The 18,750-nt window shown below is 34.3% G+C and overlaps 3 protein-coding genes across 4 annotated transcripts in view; 2 read left to right on the forward strand and 1 right to left on the reverse strand.

The window, feature by feature from the left end:
• Nucleotides 1–7,403, forward strand: part of crb (crumbs) — a 34,488-nt gene extending 27,085 nt beyond the window's left edge. For both annotated transcript variants that reach the window (XM_065498755.1, XM_065498756.1), the window contains 7 exons: nucleotides 986–1,636; nucleotides 1,697–2,666; nucleotides 2,736–2,924; nucleotides 2,989–4,710; nucleotides 4,779–4,906; nucleotides 5,109–5,528; nucleotides 5,601–7,403. In XM_065498755.1, the coding sequence (XP_065354827.1) occupies nucleotides 986–1,636; nucleotides 1,697–2,666; nucleotides 2,736–2,924; nucleotides 2,989–4,710; nucleotides 4,779–4,906; nucleotides 5,109–5,528; nucleotides 5,601–5,828 (4,308 nt within the window). In that variant the 3' untranslated portion in view covers nucleotides 5,829–7,403. The remainder of the gene's footprint in view (nucleotides 1–985; nucleotides 1,637–1,696; nucleotides 2,667–2,735; nucleotides 2,925–2,988; nucleotides 4,711–4,778; nucleotides 4,907–5,108; nucleotides 5,529–5,600) is intronic.
• Nucleotides 7,404–7,445: 42 nt separating this feature from the next.
• Nab2 (Nuclear polyadenosine RNA-binding 2) lies at nucleotides 7,446–17,351 on the reverse strand. Its single transcript, XM_065498757.1, has 6 exons — nucleotides 17,127–17,351; nucleotides 16,775–17,000; nucleotides 14,071–16,008; nucleotides 13,214–14,005; nucleotides 8,041–8,313; nucleotides 7,446–7,967 (listed from the first exon to the last, which is right to left on the reverse strand). Exons 1-6 carry the CDS (start codon nucleotides 17,163–17,165, stop codon nucleotides 7,732–7,734), a joined length of 3,504 nt encoding a protein of 1,167 aa, XP_065354829.1. The 5' UTR covers nucleotides 17,166–17,351; the 3' UTR covers nucleotides 7,446–7,731.
• Nucleotides 17,352–17,730: 379 nt separating this feature from the next.
• Nucleotides 17,731–18,704, forward strand: RpL24-like (ribosomal protein L24-like). Its single transcript, XM_065498758.1, has 2 exons — nucleotides 17,731–17,927; nucleotides 18,021–18,704. The coding sequence occupies exons 1-2, from the start codon at nucleotides 17,847–17,849 to the stop codon at nucleotides 18,513–18,515; spliced, it is 576 nt and encodes a 191-aa protein (XP_065354830.1). The 5' UTR covers nucleotides 17,731–17,846; the 3' UTR covers nucleotides 18,516–18,704.
• The last annotated feature ends 46 nt before the right edge of the window (nucleotides 18,705–18,750 follow it).

Here is an 18,750-nt window from a genome sequence, read left to right on the forward strand (position 1 = left end):
AGTTGGCTTTGGATCAAACTCTTAGGAACAAGTATTTGAGAGATTAGTTGAAAGAACAAAGGACTGGATTCAGTAAAACTATTTTCCATTAACTAACTTAATAACAGAGCTTCGAATTGATTAATTCAATTTAATCTTAATTCACTAAAATCTTAATTCAGAATTAAAAAAATGTTAGCTATTCATTTGATAAATCCATTCCAAAAAAACTAATTATTTAGCTTCATTCAATAACTTTTATTTAAAAAGAATTAATGTTTCGTTGAAGCAATTCATAATTCATTCAACCTTTAAATGATTAAATTTTTGTCAATTCAAATCTAATTAAAATTGAATACAAATATTTTTTCTTCATTCAATTTGTTTTGTTTTTAATCATTTACAAAATTAATCAAAAAATATTATCTTAATCATTTTTGCAATAGATTTGAATTGAATCATTCTATAATGTTGAATTTGAATTACAGTACACTTGATTGATTCAATAAGGAACTAATATTACAATGAATTCTCAAAGGAATGGATTCAATAAGTTTAATGTACTAAGGAATTAAGGCAACGAATCAATTCATGCTGAATTCTTTAGTGGATTGAATGGTTAAGTGTATATATTTAATTTGATTTTGAAAATTTAATTATGAATTAATTATTTCGGACCCTTGTTGGGAGTCCTTAGTTTAAGGACTTTTAATTTAATAAGATTCATTCCTTTTAGCATTATTAATTCTTTTTCAAATTGGCTGATCACATATTTTGTATTTAGTTTTGGCTTGCCGAATTTTTCACACATTTTAAACAATTTGTAGTATAATTCATATCAAATAACTTTCAGGAATGCTACAAAAATGAATTTTTTTTAAGGATTTCCAAATATATTACTGATTAAGGTCCTTAAAAATGTTCTAAACATCATCTCAAAAACTGGTTCTTTATGTTTGTTTAAACAAATTATCTTAATATATGTATGTTTCTCCATCCTTTTTAGATTAATGCTTACGAATGTGTTTGTCCACCCGGTTACATGGGTCTCAACTGTGAAATCGATATTGATGAATGTGCCAGCAATCCCTGCTCCAAAGGTTCGACTTGTATTGATATGATTAACAATTTTACTTGCTCCTGTATACCGGGAATGACGGGTCGTTTCTGTGAAATCGATATTGATGACTGTGTGTCGGGACCCTGTCAACATGGCGGCAAATGTATCGATGAATTGGGCGGTTTCCATTGCAACTGCAATTCTACCGGCTATGAGGGGCGTTATTGTGAATCGAATATAGACGAGTGTGCCACGAATCAGTGTGTTAACGGTGCAGAATGTATTGATCAGGTCAACGACTACTTTTGTAAATGTTATGTCGGATTTAGGGGAAAGAATTGTGACATTGACATCAATGAGTGTGAAAGTAATCCATGTCAGTATAATGGCAACTGTTTGGAGAGATCGAATATAACCCTATACAATCTTGCCCATACAATGGATTTGCCAAGTGTTTTTAGTCAGACATTTAGCTTTGAAAATGCCAGTGGCTATGAGTGTGTCTGTGTGCCGGGCATAATGGGCAAGAATTGTGAGATCAATATTAACGAATGCGAAAGTAATCCGTGTAGCAAACATGGCACATGTAATGATGGTGTAAGTATAAATTGTAAATCATTCCAGGAGTATTTATAAATAAATTATATTTTCCTTTAGATCGGCTCCTATACTTGTGAATGTGATCCTGGCTTTGAGGGCACCCATTGTGAAGTTAATATTGACGAATGTGATCGCTATAATCCCTGTGGAGCTCATGGCACCTGTATCGATCAGACCAATGACTATGAGTGTGATTGTGATGCCATGTATGGCGGCAAGAACTGTTCTGTGCCTTTAATTGGTTGCGTTAGTGCTCCTTGTTTGAATAAAGGTATTTGTAAGCCATATTTGGTTAACGAAACCGAGCATCTGTTCAATTGCTCCTGTCAACATGGCTTTCAAGGTGACACCTGTGAGAAAACCACCACAATTTCCATGGTAGTTAGTAGTTTGATAACGGTTAAGACCCAGCGTGAGGAGGGTTATGACATCAATTTACAATTTCGTACCACTTTGCCTAACGGTGTTTTGGCGTTCGGTACTTCGGGAGGTCAAAATGAGCCAGTTAGCTATATTTTGGAATTGATCAATGGCCGTTTGAATTTACACTCGTCCTTGCTGAATAAATGGGAGGGTGTCTTCATTGGTTCGAATTTGAATGATAGCAACTGGCATAAGGTGTTTGTGGCCATTAATACTTCTCATCTGGTGTTGTCGGCCAACGATGAACAGGCTATATTCCCGGTGGGTTCTTATGAAACCTCTAATGGCAGCCAGCAACCTTCATTCCCTCTCACCTACTTGGGTGGTACTATACCGAATTTGAAATCCTACTTGAGACATTTAACGCATCGCCCCTCCAGTTTTGTGGGTTGTATGCAGGATATTGTGGTAAATGGCAAATGGATTTTCCCCGAGGAACAAGGTTTAGATGACAATACAACATTGACTCACATACAAAGCGGTTGTCCACGCGCCGCACAGTGCAACCCAAATCCCTGTCACTCGAATGGTAAATGTACGGATCTTTGGCATACCTTCTCCTGCACGTGTCAGAGACCTCACTTTGGCTATACTTGTAAATATAGTAAGTAGCTTTATCAACAATCTGAAGTCCTGGGTGTACAAATTTAAATGTATTCTTTTATTTTAATAGATATAACTGCCGCCACATTTGGCCATGAGAATACCTCGCATTCGGCTGTAATAGTGGAAACAAATGATGCAGCGCGTAGAGCTATCAGATCTGTTTTGGATATCTCCATGTTCATACGCACCAGGCAGCCTACTGGTCAGGTCTTCTATTTGGGCAGTGATCCTCGTAAAACAGCCTCTAAAGGAGCTGGTAAGTATAAAATTAGAAAACGCAAGTCAACACTATGTTAACATTTTTTTTTTTTAATTTTTAGATTCTGGCAGTTCTTATGTAGCTGCCAAATTACAAGGCGGTGAACTGTTGGTGAAAATGCAATTCAATGGCACTCCTGAGGCATATACTGTGGGTGGCAATAAACTGGACAATGGCTACAATCATTTGATCGAAGTTGTACGCAATCAAACCTTGGTGCAGGTTAAACTAAATGGCACCGAGTACTTCCGCAAAACGCTGTCATCGACAGGTTTACTGGACGCACAAGTGCTTTATTTAGGTGGACCTGCTCCCACACCATCCAACAGCGAAACAACTGCCACTGTTGTACCAGGCTCCGAAGTGGGTACTGAATATGCCACCATCAAACCCGAAGATTATTTCAAGGGCATCATCCAGGATGTTAAAGTAAGCAATGGCTCGCACACCATGATTGTTGAATTGTATCCCTTGGAAGAGGAAGATCTGGCCTTGCCCCCACCATTTGGTGTGATAACAATCGATCGTTCGTCGGTTTTGAAGGGTGAAGTGTCTGATGATTTGTGCCGTAAGAATCCCTGTAGACACAATGCTGAATGTCGCAATACATGGAATGATTATACTTGCAAATGTCCCAATGGTTACAAGGGCAAGGATTGCCAAGAAATCGAATTCTGTCAATTGGTTACATGTCCTGGCAGCAGTGTGTGTCAAAATCTCGATGATGGTTACGAATGTTTGACAAATATTACATTTAGAGGCAACGAGAAGGCACCATTGGCTTTCACTTTCTACAAAGAGCAAATGAATGACGAATTGAAGCCAAAATTAAAACCAGTCATAGAAATAGCTTATCGTACTCGTGCCGGCGGTACTTTGTTGTATGTGGAAAATCAACAAAGTTTCTTCGAAATCGGTGTGAATCAAGGCCAAGTTACGGTTACTTGGAAATTCAATCAAGACTCTTTGGGTGATACCAAACGCTTTAGCAAAGATAATTCGGATGGCATTGAATGGAGTAGAATCTACTTGAGAGCCCACAATGGTAAATTAGAGGGTGGCTGGAAGGGTTGGGAAAGTATGGTGGATCCATCGCCAGCATTTTCCGCCGACGTAGATATGAATGCCTTCCAGGATTTAATCTCAAGTGGAGCTCAAGTTTATTTGGGCGGCATGCCAGTTGTTAGTCAAAATCAACAGGCCCGTGTAACGGTCTCTTCCCAGCAAGGTTCTCAATTCAAGGGCTGCCTGGGTGAAGCCAGGGTGGGTGATCTCCTATTGCCCTATTTCACCAATGAAGAAATGTATCCCAGAACTGAAAATGTTTCGGTGCAACCACAAATACAATTCCGTTTGAATTCTACACGACCAGATGAGGGCTGTATTTTGTGTTTCAAAACGGACTGTAAAAATGGTGGTGCCTGTAGTTCTCCTACCGAGGACTATGCCTGCACCTGCCTGCCCGGCTATGATGGCGATGATTGCTCAAATGATATCGATGAATGTGCCACGGCCATGTGTGAAAATAATTCCACCTGTATTGATAAAGTTGCTGATTTCCTGTGCGATTGTTTGCCCGGTTACGATGGTCGTTTCTGTGAAAATAATATTGATGAATGTGCCACGCAGCCCTGTCATAATGGCGGCAACTGTACCGATCTTATAGCAGCGTTCCATTGCGATTGTACCGATGATTATGCGGGAGCACAGTGTGATGTCTTGAAACAGGTTATTTGTGAGAATCTGCCATGTAAAAATAATTCTACTTGCCAGGATGGATTTAGTAAGTATTAATTGTGGTTCGTTATTGAATATGAATTTTATTAAATTGTTATTTTCTGTTTCGAATAGATCCCCAAACGAGCAATAATTTCACTTGTAGCTGCATGCCAGGCTATGAAGGAGCCATTTGTGACATGGCCTTTTGTGAATTGACACCATGTGAACATGGAGGCTTATGTATTATCACTGAGACAATGGTAAGTTATTAGCGAAGGAATCTATGAGGAACATTTTTGATTTGTGCCACAAATATTGTCTTAAAAATAGGGATAATTAGTATGTCTGATCTGATCTGTTGAGATCTATTCATTTTTGAAATTCAGTGTTTTTAATATTAACTTGATTTTTAGATTGAACAAATTAAATAAACAAAAATTGTTTTTAACTATTTTTCTTCAGACTCCCATGTGCCAATGTAGTTTGGGTTACTCAGGTCGTTTGTGCGAAACAGACATTAACGAATGCGAATCAAATCCCTGCCTGAATGATGGCAAATGTACCGATTTGGTGGGCGGATATAAATGTAATTGTACCGATACGGGTTTCGAAGGGGATAACTGCGAAATCGATATAGATGAATGTGCCATGAGTGTGGAATACTGTGGTGGTTTAGGCAGATGTATAAATCAACCGGGATCCTTTAAATGTATTTGTCAAGACTCTTTCTGTGGGGCGTACTGTAATTTCACGGATCCCTGCAAACAAGAAGGACAACAGCTGTGCATGAATGGCGGCAATTGCATAGAAGCCTGTGGTGATGAAGCAGATTATTATTGTAACTGCACAGAGGGTTATACGGGCAAAAATTGTACTGTATTGGTAAGTTTATTTTGTTAAAAATTGTATGGTTTAAAATTATTTTAATTTCGTTTTTTTTTATTTATTATTTAGATAACTTCTCGCGAAGAACCCAGCACTGCCGATATAGCCATTATTGTTATACCGGTTATAGTGGTATTACTATTAGTGTGCGCCGGTTTATTGGTGACATTTTTGGTAATGGCTCGAAATAAACGTGCCACTAGGGGCACCTACAGTCCTAGTGCTCAAGAATATTGTAATCCTAGACTGGAAATGGACAATGTGTTAAAACCGCCACCGGAAGAAAGACTCATTTAGTCAAATTTCCTTTACATACCTATAGCAATGTGTCTCTAATGTTATTTATTTTACATTTTATTTAACATATTTTAAGTGTTTTTTTACAAAATATTTAATTGATTAAAAAAACGATACTACTACAACTTCTTTTAAAAACATTCCGCCCATTTTCTAGCAAAAAAATAAGAAAAAAATCTTTTTATAATTTTTAATTAACGTTTAACGATATACTAAGTATAATATTAGTTTTACCATTAAAAACAAAAGAAAATGTCTTTAAAGTGGTTTAGAAACCAAAACTCATTAATTTTCCTCTTCCTCTCATGTGTATTCTGAATACTTTTTCTTTCTGTATTAAAGGAAACTTAATTCGGATTCTTTGATTTTTGAACTTTATAAGTAAAATATTTAATAATTAAGTTAGGTGCCAATAAGTCCTTTTAACAAAAACATTTTAAAATTCTCTTCCTATTTTTGATCTTTGTTTATAGAGAATTTAACAGCTAATATTTTCTATAGTTTTTCTTAAATTAAAAATATTTGAAATTATTAGGCTCAGTTATATTACGTTTTATCAATGTTATATTTACACTATTTATTAAATTGTTTGTTTAAACAAAAAGAAAGCAATGTAATACTATTATTTAATAGCACTCAGAACAGAATTATTATGTACCAGTGATTTTGATAGAGTTCGAACAAACTTTACTAATAAAAAAAAATAACAAAATCTCTTTTATTGAAAACTAATTTTGGATAAAACTTTTCGTTTTTTAAATTCTTGACATAAACTACTATCATAATCACTGGCACTTGTAATCACACCTTATAGCTGAGTAAGTGGACAATATTAGTTAATCAAAGAAAATCGAATTTTCTTATCTAGAATTTGCTTATTTAGGATTTTGTTTTCATTTTAGTGTTCCCATTCAGTAAATGTTTGTATTGTATTGAAATGTTTGAATTAATCTGATCTGACTTTTCATCTGCCCATTAGAAAATCAAAATATTGAAACTTTTGTGATTTATAGATTGTACGAAAAGATTTTATATTTGTAATTAGAACAGGCAGCATTTTGATAATAATTTCAGATTCTGACTTTCTGAATTTAACCTGCTAAGTGGATAATTAGAAATGTTAGCTTTATTTTAATATATCCAATGAGCGAATCAAACAAAAGAAAAAACTAGGGAAATAATTGCTTCACTACGTCAGCTCTCTCCACACTTTATCACCCTTTATGACCCTCTTTTTCGTAATATGTACTTGTTTTGTATATAAATGGATCAAATCTATCATGTTTATAAATTTTTAATTAAATATATCATAATTTGTTTAATATAAGTCAAACTATTTTTCATTTATTATATTTTAAAAACTACTAAGTTCTTTTTTTTTTGTGACATCTTAACGAAATATTTAATATTTTTTTAAAATTTAAATTAAATAATGAAAAAAAACGTATATAATTAAATACCTATTATTCTATTATACATATATAGTATAGTATATTATGTATTATTAATATATAAGAAGACTGTAATATATATTTTGAAAATAAATAAAATGTTAAATTAATTTAAAAAACAAAATTAGCAAGATTTTACTAAAAGTATTCGAAAAAAATAAGAAAATTTATGTTTAAAAGATTTTATAATTTATTTATTATTCGATTTTTTAAAATTTTTATTGTTTCAAATTTCTTGTTAATTTACTGTCTTAAACAGTAGAAATAGTTGCCTAAAATCTATGTTGGTTTTTGAATTTTCAAATTAAATTAATAAATATAATGTAAACCGTTTTGATTTTACCTTTTTCATAAGGTATTTAGAGTTCTACTATTAAGATTACAAAAAAATAGGAGAACAACGTAAACCCAATGTAAATTATTTAGTTTAGCAGTGTCAGAGAGCAGCAGTATCAGTTGGCCGAAGCAATCCATTTAAATTTACTGCTGCTGGGTATTTCATGATGATAATACAAGCATTCCAGTTTGTTAATACAGTTCTTGCCATAACGGCACGGCTTGGGATGATAAAAAGGACAACTAGTTTTTGTGCAATTGGGGAAAAATTTGCATGTTGTGGACGAAACTGGGCCCGTTATCGCTGTTGATGATATTGATTTGTAATTTTGCACCGGCACTACAGATGAAGCTGTAAAGTTCAATTTATTACATTAATAAATAGTTTTATATTTGTGGAACAGCAAAACAGATTAAAAACTTACAAATTGGCGGTGCTGTGGGCTCCAATAGACTGGCACTTCTGGGACCACTGTGTGAGAAATTGCAATCTAAATTAACACACGCCAAATCATATTTACATCTGGGATGCGAATATAGACATTTATCGGCAAACTTGCAATTTGGAAAAGATTTACATACAGACGTGGGATGATAAAATTCACAGAAAGATTTTGTACAATTTGGATGATATTTGCAACGTTCCTTGGGTTTGCTATTGCGAAATGAGCCAGACGAATCCACTGGTACAGAATTCACTAAAAGTATGCCGGAAATCAATAATTGTACAAATATATTAATAAAACAAGTAAGAGAGCTATGTATATTCGGCTGTGCCAAATCTAATATACCCTTCCCCAAATTATACTTCAAATATTTAAATATTTTTAGGTAAAAAAAAGTATTTTTTTTCCAAAGTTTCGAATTATTTTTTAATTTTTTTTTTAAATTTAAAAATTTTATTTTTGTTTTATTAATATTTAATAAAAACTTTCGATGAAAAAAAATTCGGGTTAAAAAATATATTTTCCAACTTTTACCCATTGTAGGTCCAATTTACTATTATCTTACATACGTCGTTGCAAAGGTCTTTGAAATATCTATCATTAGATATCCATATTGTCTATATTAATGACTTAGTAATCCATATATACATAGGTCAAAAATCGAGGTTGTCCTGGTTTTTTCCTTATATCTCAGCCATTTGTGGACCGATTTTGTTGATTTTATTGTTGATTCCGGTGATATTGATGTATGAATCGTGTATGTAAGTTATTTGGGGGCTTCAGAAAATTAATACAACAGACAGACAGACATGGCTTGATTTCAACAGACAGACGGATATGGCGATATCAACTCCATCTATACCGATTTATCTATATATATAAAAGAGTAACGTTACTGACTGACTGACTGACTGACTGATTCATCATCGCACAGCCCAAACGGCTGAAGCTAGAATCACGAAATTTTAACTGTGGGTTCCTCCCTCCCCAAAACGATCCGATAAGAAGGGATTTTTGGAAATTCGAACGTTTAGGGGGTAAAAAAGGGTAAAAACGGGTAAATTCGGTAACCTTATATCTTCAAAACTAATAAAGATATAAAAAAACTTAAAATAGCATGTTACTCCATTTAAAAAATAAGCTGACAGGTGTTTCGTACTTTTTGGAAATTCGAAACTTTTAGGGGAGAAAACGGGTAAAAACTGTATTTTGGTACTTTTTTTGCACCCTATGTATCTTTTAAACCAATAAACATAGAAACAAATTTTAAATCGTATTCTTTAACTAACAAAAAATAAAAAATATAAGTTTGGTACTTTTTGGAAATTCGAACCTTTAAGGGATAAAAATTGTGTTAATTTTTGGTACTTTTTCATAAAATATGTTTTTCTATAATTTGACAAGACATACGAATATTTTATTATGAGCTCCCACCACGTTACAGAAATTTATTTCAATGAAATTGTACCACCTCAATGGGGATAAAAAAGGTACCAAAAAGGGGATAAAATCGGGAAAATACATTATATTTGAAATTATTAAGCCAATTTTGATAATTTTTTTTTAACGTTGGTTCCTGGATTCATACAAAAATTAACTAACAGGGTGTTATTTGGAACTCGAGTACCAAGGTGTATATTGGGCCAAATCCGGGTAAACAGTTTGGTACTTTTTTTAAAACATATTTATTCTTGGGCACATTAACACAGATTTTAATATTTTGATACATGCCTGTAGCATAAACAATTTTGGCAAAATGGAATATTTTTAAATTTCAAACTTGATGGCTGTTCAAGTAAGAAAAGGGAAATTGGTACTTTCTCCTAATGGTAATTTTTTAAAATTTAAATTATTTCAGTTATCGACATTAAAGTTAGCTGATATGTATTTGAGTGAAGTTAGTGTTAGGAATAGGGGATAATATTTAGGTACCAAAATGTGTGAACTGTACTATAGGTACTTTTTCTTTATTCGAATGGTACTTTTTGTAATTTCTTCACCAATGAACCTAAAAACATGAAATTAAGACCGGAGTGAGTGGGAATCTACAAGTGACTGCTTTTTGGTACTTTTTCTATATTCGAATGGTACTTTTTTGAAATTTCTATAATAATGGACTTAGAAACATGAAATTAAACATATATGGTCCTAACTGAGTGAGAATTCTAGGGGGAGACTTTTTGGTACTTTTTCTTTATTGGAATGGTACTTTTTGTAATTTCTTCACCAATGAACCTAGAAACATGAAATAAAGCTTATATATAAACCGAGTGAGTGGGAAACCACAAGTGTGGGTTTTTTGGTACTTTTTCTATATTCTAATGGTACTTTTTTGAATTTTCTATAACTATGGACTTAGAAACATGAAATTAAGCATATATGGTCCTAAGTGAGTGAGAATTCTAGGGGGAGACTTTTTGGTACTTTTTCTTTATTCGAATGGTACTTTTTGTAATTTCTTCACCAATGAACCTAAAAACATGAAATTAAGACCGGAGTGAGTGGGAATCTACAAGTGACTGCTTTTTGGTACTTTTTCTATATTCGAATGGTACTTTTTGAATTTTCTGTAATAATGGACATAGAAATATGAAGTTAAGCATATATGGTCCTAAGTGAGTGAGAATTCTAGGGGGAGACTTTTTGGTACTTTTTGTTTATTCTAATAGTACTTTTTTGAATTTTCTATAACAATGAACTTAGAATCATGAAATTAAGCATATATGGTCCTAAGTAAGTGAGAATTCTATGGGGAGACTTTGTGGTCCTTTTTCTTTATTCGATTGGTCCTTTTTGTAATTTCTTCACCAATGAACCTAGAAACATAAAATAAAGCTTATATGGAACCGAGTGAGTGGGAAACTAGAAGTGGGTGCTTTTTGGTACTTTTTCTATATTCTAATGGTACTTTTTGAATTTTCTATAATATAATGGACCTAGAAATATGAAATTAAGCGTATATGGTCCTAAGTGATTGAAAATTCAAGCGGATACTTCATGGTACTTTTTGTTTATTCTAATGATACTTTTTTTAATTTTCTATAGCAATGGACTTAAAAACATGAAATTAAGCATACTACATGGTCCTAAGTGAGTTAGAATTCTAGGGGAGACTTTTTGGTACTTTTTCTTTATTCGAATGGTACTTTTTGTAATTTCTACACCAATGAACCTTGAAATATGAAATAAAGGTTATATGGACCAGAGTGAGTGGGAATCCGCAAGTGGCTGCTTTTTGGTACTTTTTCTATATTCTAATGGTACTTTTTTGAATTTTCTATAACAATGGACTTAGAAACACGAAATTAAACATATATGGTCCTAAGTGAGTGAGAAGTCTAGGGGGAGACTTTTTGGTACTTATTCTTTATTCAAATGGTACTTTTTGTAATTTCTTCACCAATGAACCTAGAAACATTAAATAAAGGTTATACGGACCCGAGTGGGTGTGCAACTACAAGTGGGTGCATTTTGGTACTTTTTCTATATTCTAATGTTACTTTTTGAATTTTCTATAACATAATGGACCTAGAAATATGAAATTGAGCGTATATGGTCCTAAGTGATTGAAAATTCAAGCGGATACCTCATGGTACCTTTTGTTTATTCTAATGGTACTTTTTTTTAATTTTCTATAGCAATGGACTTAAAAACATGAAATTAAGCATACTACATGGTCCTAAGTGAATTAGAATTCTAGGGGAGACTTTTTGGTACTTTTTCTTTATTCGAATTGTACTTTTTGTAATTTCTACACCAATGAACCTAAAGCCATGAAATTAAGCTTATATGGACCCGAGTGAGTGGGAAACCACAAGTGGTGGATTTTTGGTACTTTTTATATATTCTAATGGTACTTTTTTGAATTTTCTATAATAATGGACCTAGAGTTTCCAAAAAATCGAAGAATTTCAAAACCGCGGTTTCGGTTTTAAAAAATTAAAAACCGATCGGTTTCGGTTTTGTGATAATTTATTAAATCTTAATTATTATAGAAACAAAATTAGTTGATAATATAGGAAATGATATACAAATCTAAAATTCAAACTTGACGGGTTATGGTTTAGTGAATGCGAATTTAAAAGTGATAATCAATGGTACTATTTCCTTATTGCAATGGTACTTTTTGAATATTTTATAATAATAAACATAAAAATTTAAAATTTGGAACACATTTTGCATTTTCTATAATAATGGACCCAGAAATATGAAATTAGACATTTACAATTAGATTCACAAACGGAGACTTAATAGTACTATTTCTTTCTTCTAATTGGGGTGGCGAAGCGCACCGGGTCTGCTAGTAAAATATAAACTTTATGGGAATATGTACACTCATGTTGAAGGGTATAACAAGTAACTATCAGAGTGAGGCCATTCGACAATCTCGGAATAATTTACAGCTATTAGAAATTCACATTATTTTCGAAAAACGTCAAAACTCATTTTTCATTGTCGAAATTGTAATTTAATGGATGAACAACTGATGTAATCTTACCCATCACCTTAGTATACTTTGAAAGAAAAATTAATAAAGGCGAAACACATTATATAACATATTAAAAATCCGAGAAATACCCAAAAATCAAGGTATGTAGTCGTAATAATTTTATCATATCTCAGCCATTTCAGGACCGATTTGTCAGATTTTCAGTACTAAAAATATGGATGGTATATCTGATATTTTCTTACCAGGGGGGTTACTCTCTATTGCGATGCGAAAGGTAAATGCGTTAAGAATACAATTTTGTACTCTGTATCGTCTACGCAAACGCTTTCGCAAAAGAAGCAATACTGGCACCACAAAATAAACAATAGCGAAGAATGACAAAATTAAATGTCAAAACTTGTAAATAAAAACATTTTAAACTAATTTGTTGTGCGATGCGAAAATGCAATAAAGGGTACCAATTGTACCATTTTTCTTTCGCATCGCAATAGAGAGTAACCCCCCAGCTTTAGGTGCGTCAGATAAATGGTGCCATCGAAAAGTTAATTTCCAACGACATACGGACAGACAATATTAGGTAGGATTTTGTGAAAACATAAATTTATTTTTATTAACTTTTGCGAAAAATAAATTTTTATCCAATTTCCAATTGTGATAAACTGTCTAGGTAAAGGCATTAATATAAGTGTTTTTTATACATACATGATGTTGGAATATTATCATATTTTTTGGCCTCTGCATTGCGTATAGAAATTTTGTGTTTCTCTTCCCTTCTATCCAGTGACGAGTGTCTCTCACGGTCCCTATCTCGTTCCCACTCTCTATCTCTATCACGACTGTGATCCCTGCTGACATTGTCATGACTCAAGGAACGCCTTTTTTTGTTGGGCACCGGACTTTCTCTTGCGTTTCTAGAATCTTTAGCTTCTTTCAAATCAAACTTAATGGGTACATGCTTGCGTTTGGAGGGTGTCAATGATTCCTTGTGCCGTTCCTTATAATGCTCCTTTAGGGGTGGTGTTGTTGAACGATTTTCAACCGATTTGTGTTCTCTGTCATGGGAAGATTGTGATGGTGGCTGTGACTCATTACTACGGCGCTTTAGTTTACGTTCCTTTTCGGGTGAATGTTTTTTCGAGGGAACCAGTTCCTCGTCTTCCGAGTCATTTTTTATAATAATCTTTTTAATTTCTTTAGGTTTACGATAGATTTCTATGAATTCAGTACGTTTGGGTGGCGGTGTTGTGCTGGCTTCTTGACGCATTAACGACGAGGACCGGCGTTCGTTGGATGAAGAGGATGATTTCATGGAGAGTCTTTCCCTAATATTGGACTTGCGAGACGTGACAGAGGGATTTGAAGTAGATGTAGGTTCTGGGTATTTTTCACGGTCTTTTGAATTGCTTGAGGATGAAGAGACTTGAGGTGGTGGCGATAGGGAACGTGAATAACGTGTTAGATTATGACGTTTCAATTTCGGTAAAGCCTTATTTTCTGCAAATAAAAAGGGAAACAAAATTAATAAATACAAACATTTTCAACAAAACCTGTCTACACACCATTTAAAGTCACAACAAATTGTGTCTTTTGTACATTTTCTTGAATTTCATCTTCATCATTTGTATGATCTCCAAGATTTTCATTGAGTTCATCATCATCACTGGCCTGTTGTTGGTGAATCGCCTGCGGCACATAAACATAATCCTGATCAGAATCACCTCTATCCGATATAGTTTCTGGTATATATTCCTCATTTTCAACCACATTGTGGTAAGAAGCTGCAGCTGAATTAAATTTTGGCTTTTCTGATACCGAATTATCATTTACTTCCACTATTATGTTCTTAGTGGTGCGTGTGAAAAGCGCACCCACACTAACGGCCGTTTTAATACGATCTCTGAAGGATTTCGTATAGAGTTTTGTATTGCGCTGAGCATTAATTTTGTCGCCCAAACGTAGAGAAACTTTGGGTTTGGTGTTAGCAGAGGGTTTCTTAAGTATTGTTGACCTTTGAGCTTCGGCAACTGCCCTTAAAAGTAGATTTTTCGGAGCTTGTTTGCTGGGCGAGACGGGAGGTCGTGGCTTTATTTTAATAACCGAATTGACCGGTTTATCAATGAGATCTTCATCGGAGATTTCAGCGGGTTTAGAGGGGGCAACAATTACTCTAGAACCGATACGCTTACGCGTGCCGCTAACATCGGGCGAGGCTTCATCCTTGCTGCTGCTTCGTGCTCGATTTGTGGTAGAGGGCGTTGTAGTGCTTATTTTGCCTACTTGACTTGAATTACGTTCTTCATTGTGATTCTCCGAAGTGGAACGTCTTTTATCGCGTTCTTCGAAAGAGCGGCGTACACGAGGTCGACCCCGTGTTAAATTTGTACTGTGGTCGGGGTCTCTAGGCCTATCAATATCTCTGTCGCTTCGTTCACGCTCTCGTTCCCTTTCACGACCCCGATCACCACCCTGATTTCGTTCACGTTCCCTCTCTCTTTCATGACTACGTTCTTGACCTCTTTCACGCTCTCGTTCCATTTCTTTGCGACGAAATGCCGGCACATATAGTTCCTGTTCCTGTAAATTTCGTCTTCTTTCCCGGGCTAAAGGCTGTGCAGTTTTGGTATTCTCTCTTGATGACGATGAGTTATTTTTCATACCTAATCGTTGATGCACGGACCGTTTTTCATTGCGAAATTCTGCCGCCTCATCTTTGGCAGACGAATCAAAGATCACATTTGTCGCCGCAGAATTAAGAGGAGGAGGTGTAAACCTTTTTCGCTTTGATGCAAATACTTCCTCATCGTCATCACCACGATGTTTGGTTTTCTCGCCCTCAAAAACAATAGGACTTTTTTCTTTGTGCTTTTGTAAATTTTGAGGCGGAGTTACCGATGGCTTCCTTACCAAATCACCAGCCTCATTGAACTCCTCACGGCTGTCTTCATCTCTCAAATTTAGGAAATCTTCATCGTCATCTTCTATTTCGCCAATTTGTTTTAGTTGTTTTTTGGCCGCATAAATTTTCTTTTGTATCTCTGCCAATTCAGCTAAATCCTTTTCTCTATTTCCCGACACAACCGCCGTTTCTTTGGTAGTTTCTGCATGGGTACTTGCACCTGTGGTAGACGATATTTCCGATATTGTGGGTATATCAAATTCTTTTTGCGTTTCAGAGTTTGGGTTTGTCGAGGTGCTGTTGAGCTCCTCCGATGATCGCTTGTGTTTGGATTTTTTTATATTTTGTGTGGCATCTGCTGTAGCATTAATGCTTTGTTTGGCTTTCTCCAAAAGTTCACCAGCAACAAGATCGGTTATTGAACTTACAACTTTACTAGAGGAGGTCTTATCGGGAGTTGTAGAGGATGTGCCTTCTTTCGGTTTCTTTGACGGTAAAATTTTATCTTTTTTGGCTTGCTTTTTATCTTTTTTAGCTCCGCTTGCATTCGGAGCGGAAACAGAGTCTTCTTTTTGTGAGGATTTACGTTTTTTGGATGAGGCTGAACAGAAAATAACATTTAAAAAATATAAAACTGAAATACAACTGATTTTTTACAAATAATATTGTAAAATATAGAAACCGTTTTTCTAGTATAAAATTAATACATTTAATTAAACTATTTTGATGGTATAACGCTCATTAAACCTTTTAAATTTTTTCCATTTATTTGGAGTTATTTTAAATAAACCGAATATAAGGAATATGACCTATATATAAATTGTAATGCTACAATTTAGAATATATTAAACTGGCCATAGTTAAGATACTTTAGAAAAGTTCTTAACATAATTGGTCGATTGTCACAAAGTCTTAGGCGTTCGGCGTCTGCTGGTTGGTTACGATAACACAATAAACATAGCATACATTTGTATTATTTGAGGACATTTTTAGCTTGAAAGACAATAACAACATTTTCTAACCATTGTGAAATATTAGGAAAATATGACATGATAAGACCCCTTGTGAATTGACCAATTTTTTATCTAGTATTTATTCCATCTAAACTTTCAATGGGCGATATACTGAAATCATTTTAGTCTATTCAAAATATTTGGTCAGATTCGTGATCAGAATATCCAAAATAGAAAATATACTTTGCAAACTGCATAAAAGGACTAAAATTAAACATTCCTACTCTCATAAAAAATATCTGGTTACAACTAATTTTTGTACTTAAACACAAGTATAGCCCAAGTAGTCTCGTAATAAAGTTTTTAATTTATGTATTCATATAATTTAAATAATTTTTATTTATATGGACTCACCACTGGCGGCTGGCAGTGTTACTTCTTGCAGTTTTTGCAATACCTCATGCAACCAGGTTACAAATAATTCAGTTTGATTGTCTAAAAATAAATTTAGGTCGGATATCATTTGCTGTTTGCTTCTCTTATTGGCCACCATAATCATAACATAATCTGGCAACTCATCGTCTATGTAACCAGAAGAGCCTCCAGTACCCAGTTCCACCAACTTTGCCTTGACGGCACTCTGGTGAGAGGAATAAAAGAAAATTATATAAAATGCATTATTAAAATAAACAACACATGCAATATTGACCTGCTTATTTTTTTTTTCTTTAAGGCACTATATAAATTGATTTTTCCTTTTACTTACTCTCATTTTCTGATTAATTTCATTGCCATAGTTGTCCATGTTTTCAATTGGTTTTCTTTAGCTTTATTGTTTACTTCACAATTTGCACTTTATTGTGTTAAGAAAAGAGTGAATTTTAATGTATTCGCATGTTTTCTTAAGAAGAAAATTGGAAAATTATTGTTTATTGCAATACGAAAATTTCCGTAAAATCTACAGAGCAGAAAACTAATTTCCCCAAACGTTTGGTTGTCACTTTCTTCGACATATTCAGTTCTTCTTCTTCTCAATTTTGCTAAAAGCAACAAAGTACAAAATTGTAAAAAAAAAAAAACAGCTTCTGCGACAGAAAACCTCTTCAAACAGTCCCTCACACGAACAACGTGTAATCCTTACCTGACTGACAAATTTACTTTGCACAGCTTATCCCTGCTTGACAAACACGCCATGTAAATTAAATGGGATGTTTGAAAGTCTGACTGACAAGCAGGATATTTTTACGCTGCCGTACAAAATACAACTCTGTACGAACAGGGAGTAAATTGCAACTGGCAATACCGTGTTGTATACTTTTGACAATGTTCGAAAAATACAACGCTGTGTGTTTATTTTCGTAAAATCTTGTAATTTTCTTTTGTACGTTCTTTCTCAATTGTCAAGTTGCAAAAATAAAAACACACGTGCATTAACGCCAGAAAATTTGTTGAATTTTTATAAAATTTTGTAAAAAATTCTACAAAAATGCGTATTGAAACGTGTTATTTTTGCTCTAGCAAAGTTTATCCAGGACATGGAGTGGACTTTGTAAGAAACGACTGCAAGGTAAGCGTAAAAATCAATAAAATTCGTCAATACATGTGACGTCACGTCAAAGTGTGATTCGTAAAATAATGGCTGTATTTTTTTTCATTGCAGATATTTAAATTTTGCCGTGGCAAATGCCACAAGGCCTTCAAACGCAAGAAGAACCCTCGTAAGGTGAAATGGACCAAGGCTTACCGTAAGGCATCCGGCAAGGAATTGGCTATTGACCCCAGTTTCGAATTTGAGAAACGTCGCAACTGTCCCATTAAATATAACCGTGAAATGTGGCAAAAGAGTTTGGACGCCATTAAGAAGATTACCGAAATCAAAGAACGCCGTCAAGGTCAATTTATTTTGGAACGTTTGCGCAAGGGCCGTGAAATTGAAATTCAAATGGATGTTAAGGATGTACAGCGCAATATCTCCCTTATACGTTCTCCGGCTGCTGGCCTAAAGGAGCGTCGTGCCAAGGAAGAAGCCGAAGAGGCTGCCCTTATGGAACAAGACTTACCCGAGGAGGAGATCACTTATGTAGATGCTCGCGAACTGGAAAAGAAACTCGCAGAAGGTCTCATGGACGACGACATGGAAATGTTGAAGGCCTGAAGTGGCTAATAAGGGGGAGTTCTTAGATTTAAGATATATCTATAAGTTTTACACATTAGAAAACTAAAACAAAAACGCTGTACTATTCTTAACGTAAATCCATATAAAAATAATCATCAAGCTTAGACAAGATTATTTTATTTCAACTACATAATAAAATAAATGTGATTTGTGAATAATTTAAAATCATGTCAAGTATTTTATTTGAACACTCAACTAAAGAAATAACTAACTA

This window comes from Calliphora vicina, chromosome 1 (assembly GCF_958450345.1).
Source record: "Calliphora vicina chromosome 1, idCalVici1.1, whole genome shotgun sequence".
NCBI lineage: Eukaryota > Metazoa > Arthropoda > Insecta > Diptera > Calliphoridae > Calliphora > Calliphora vicina.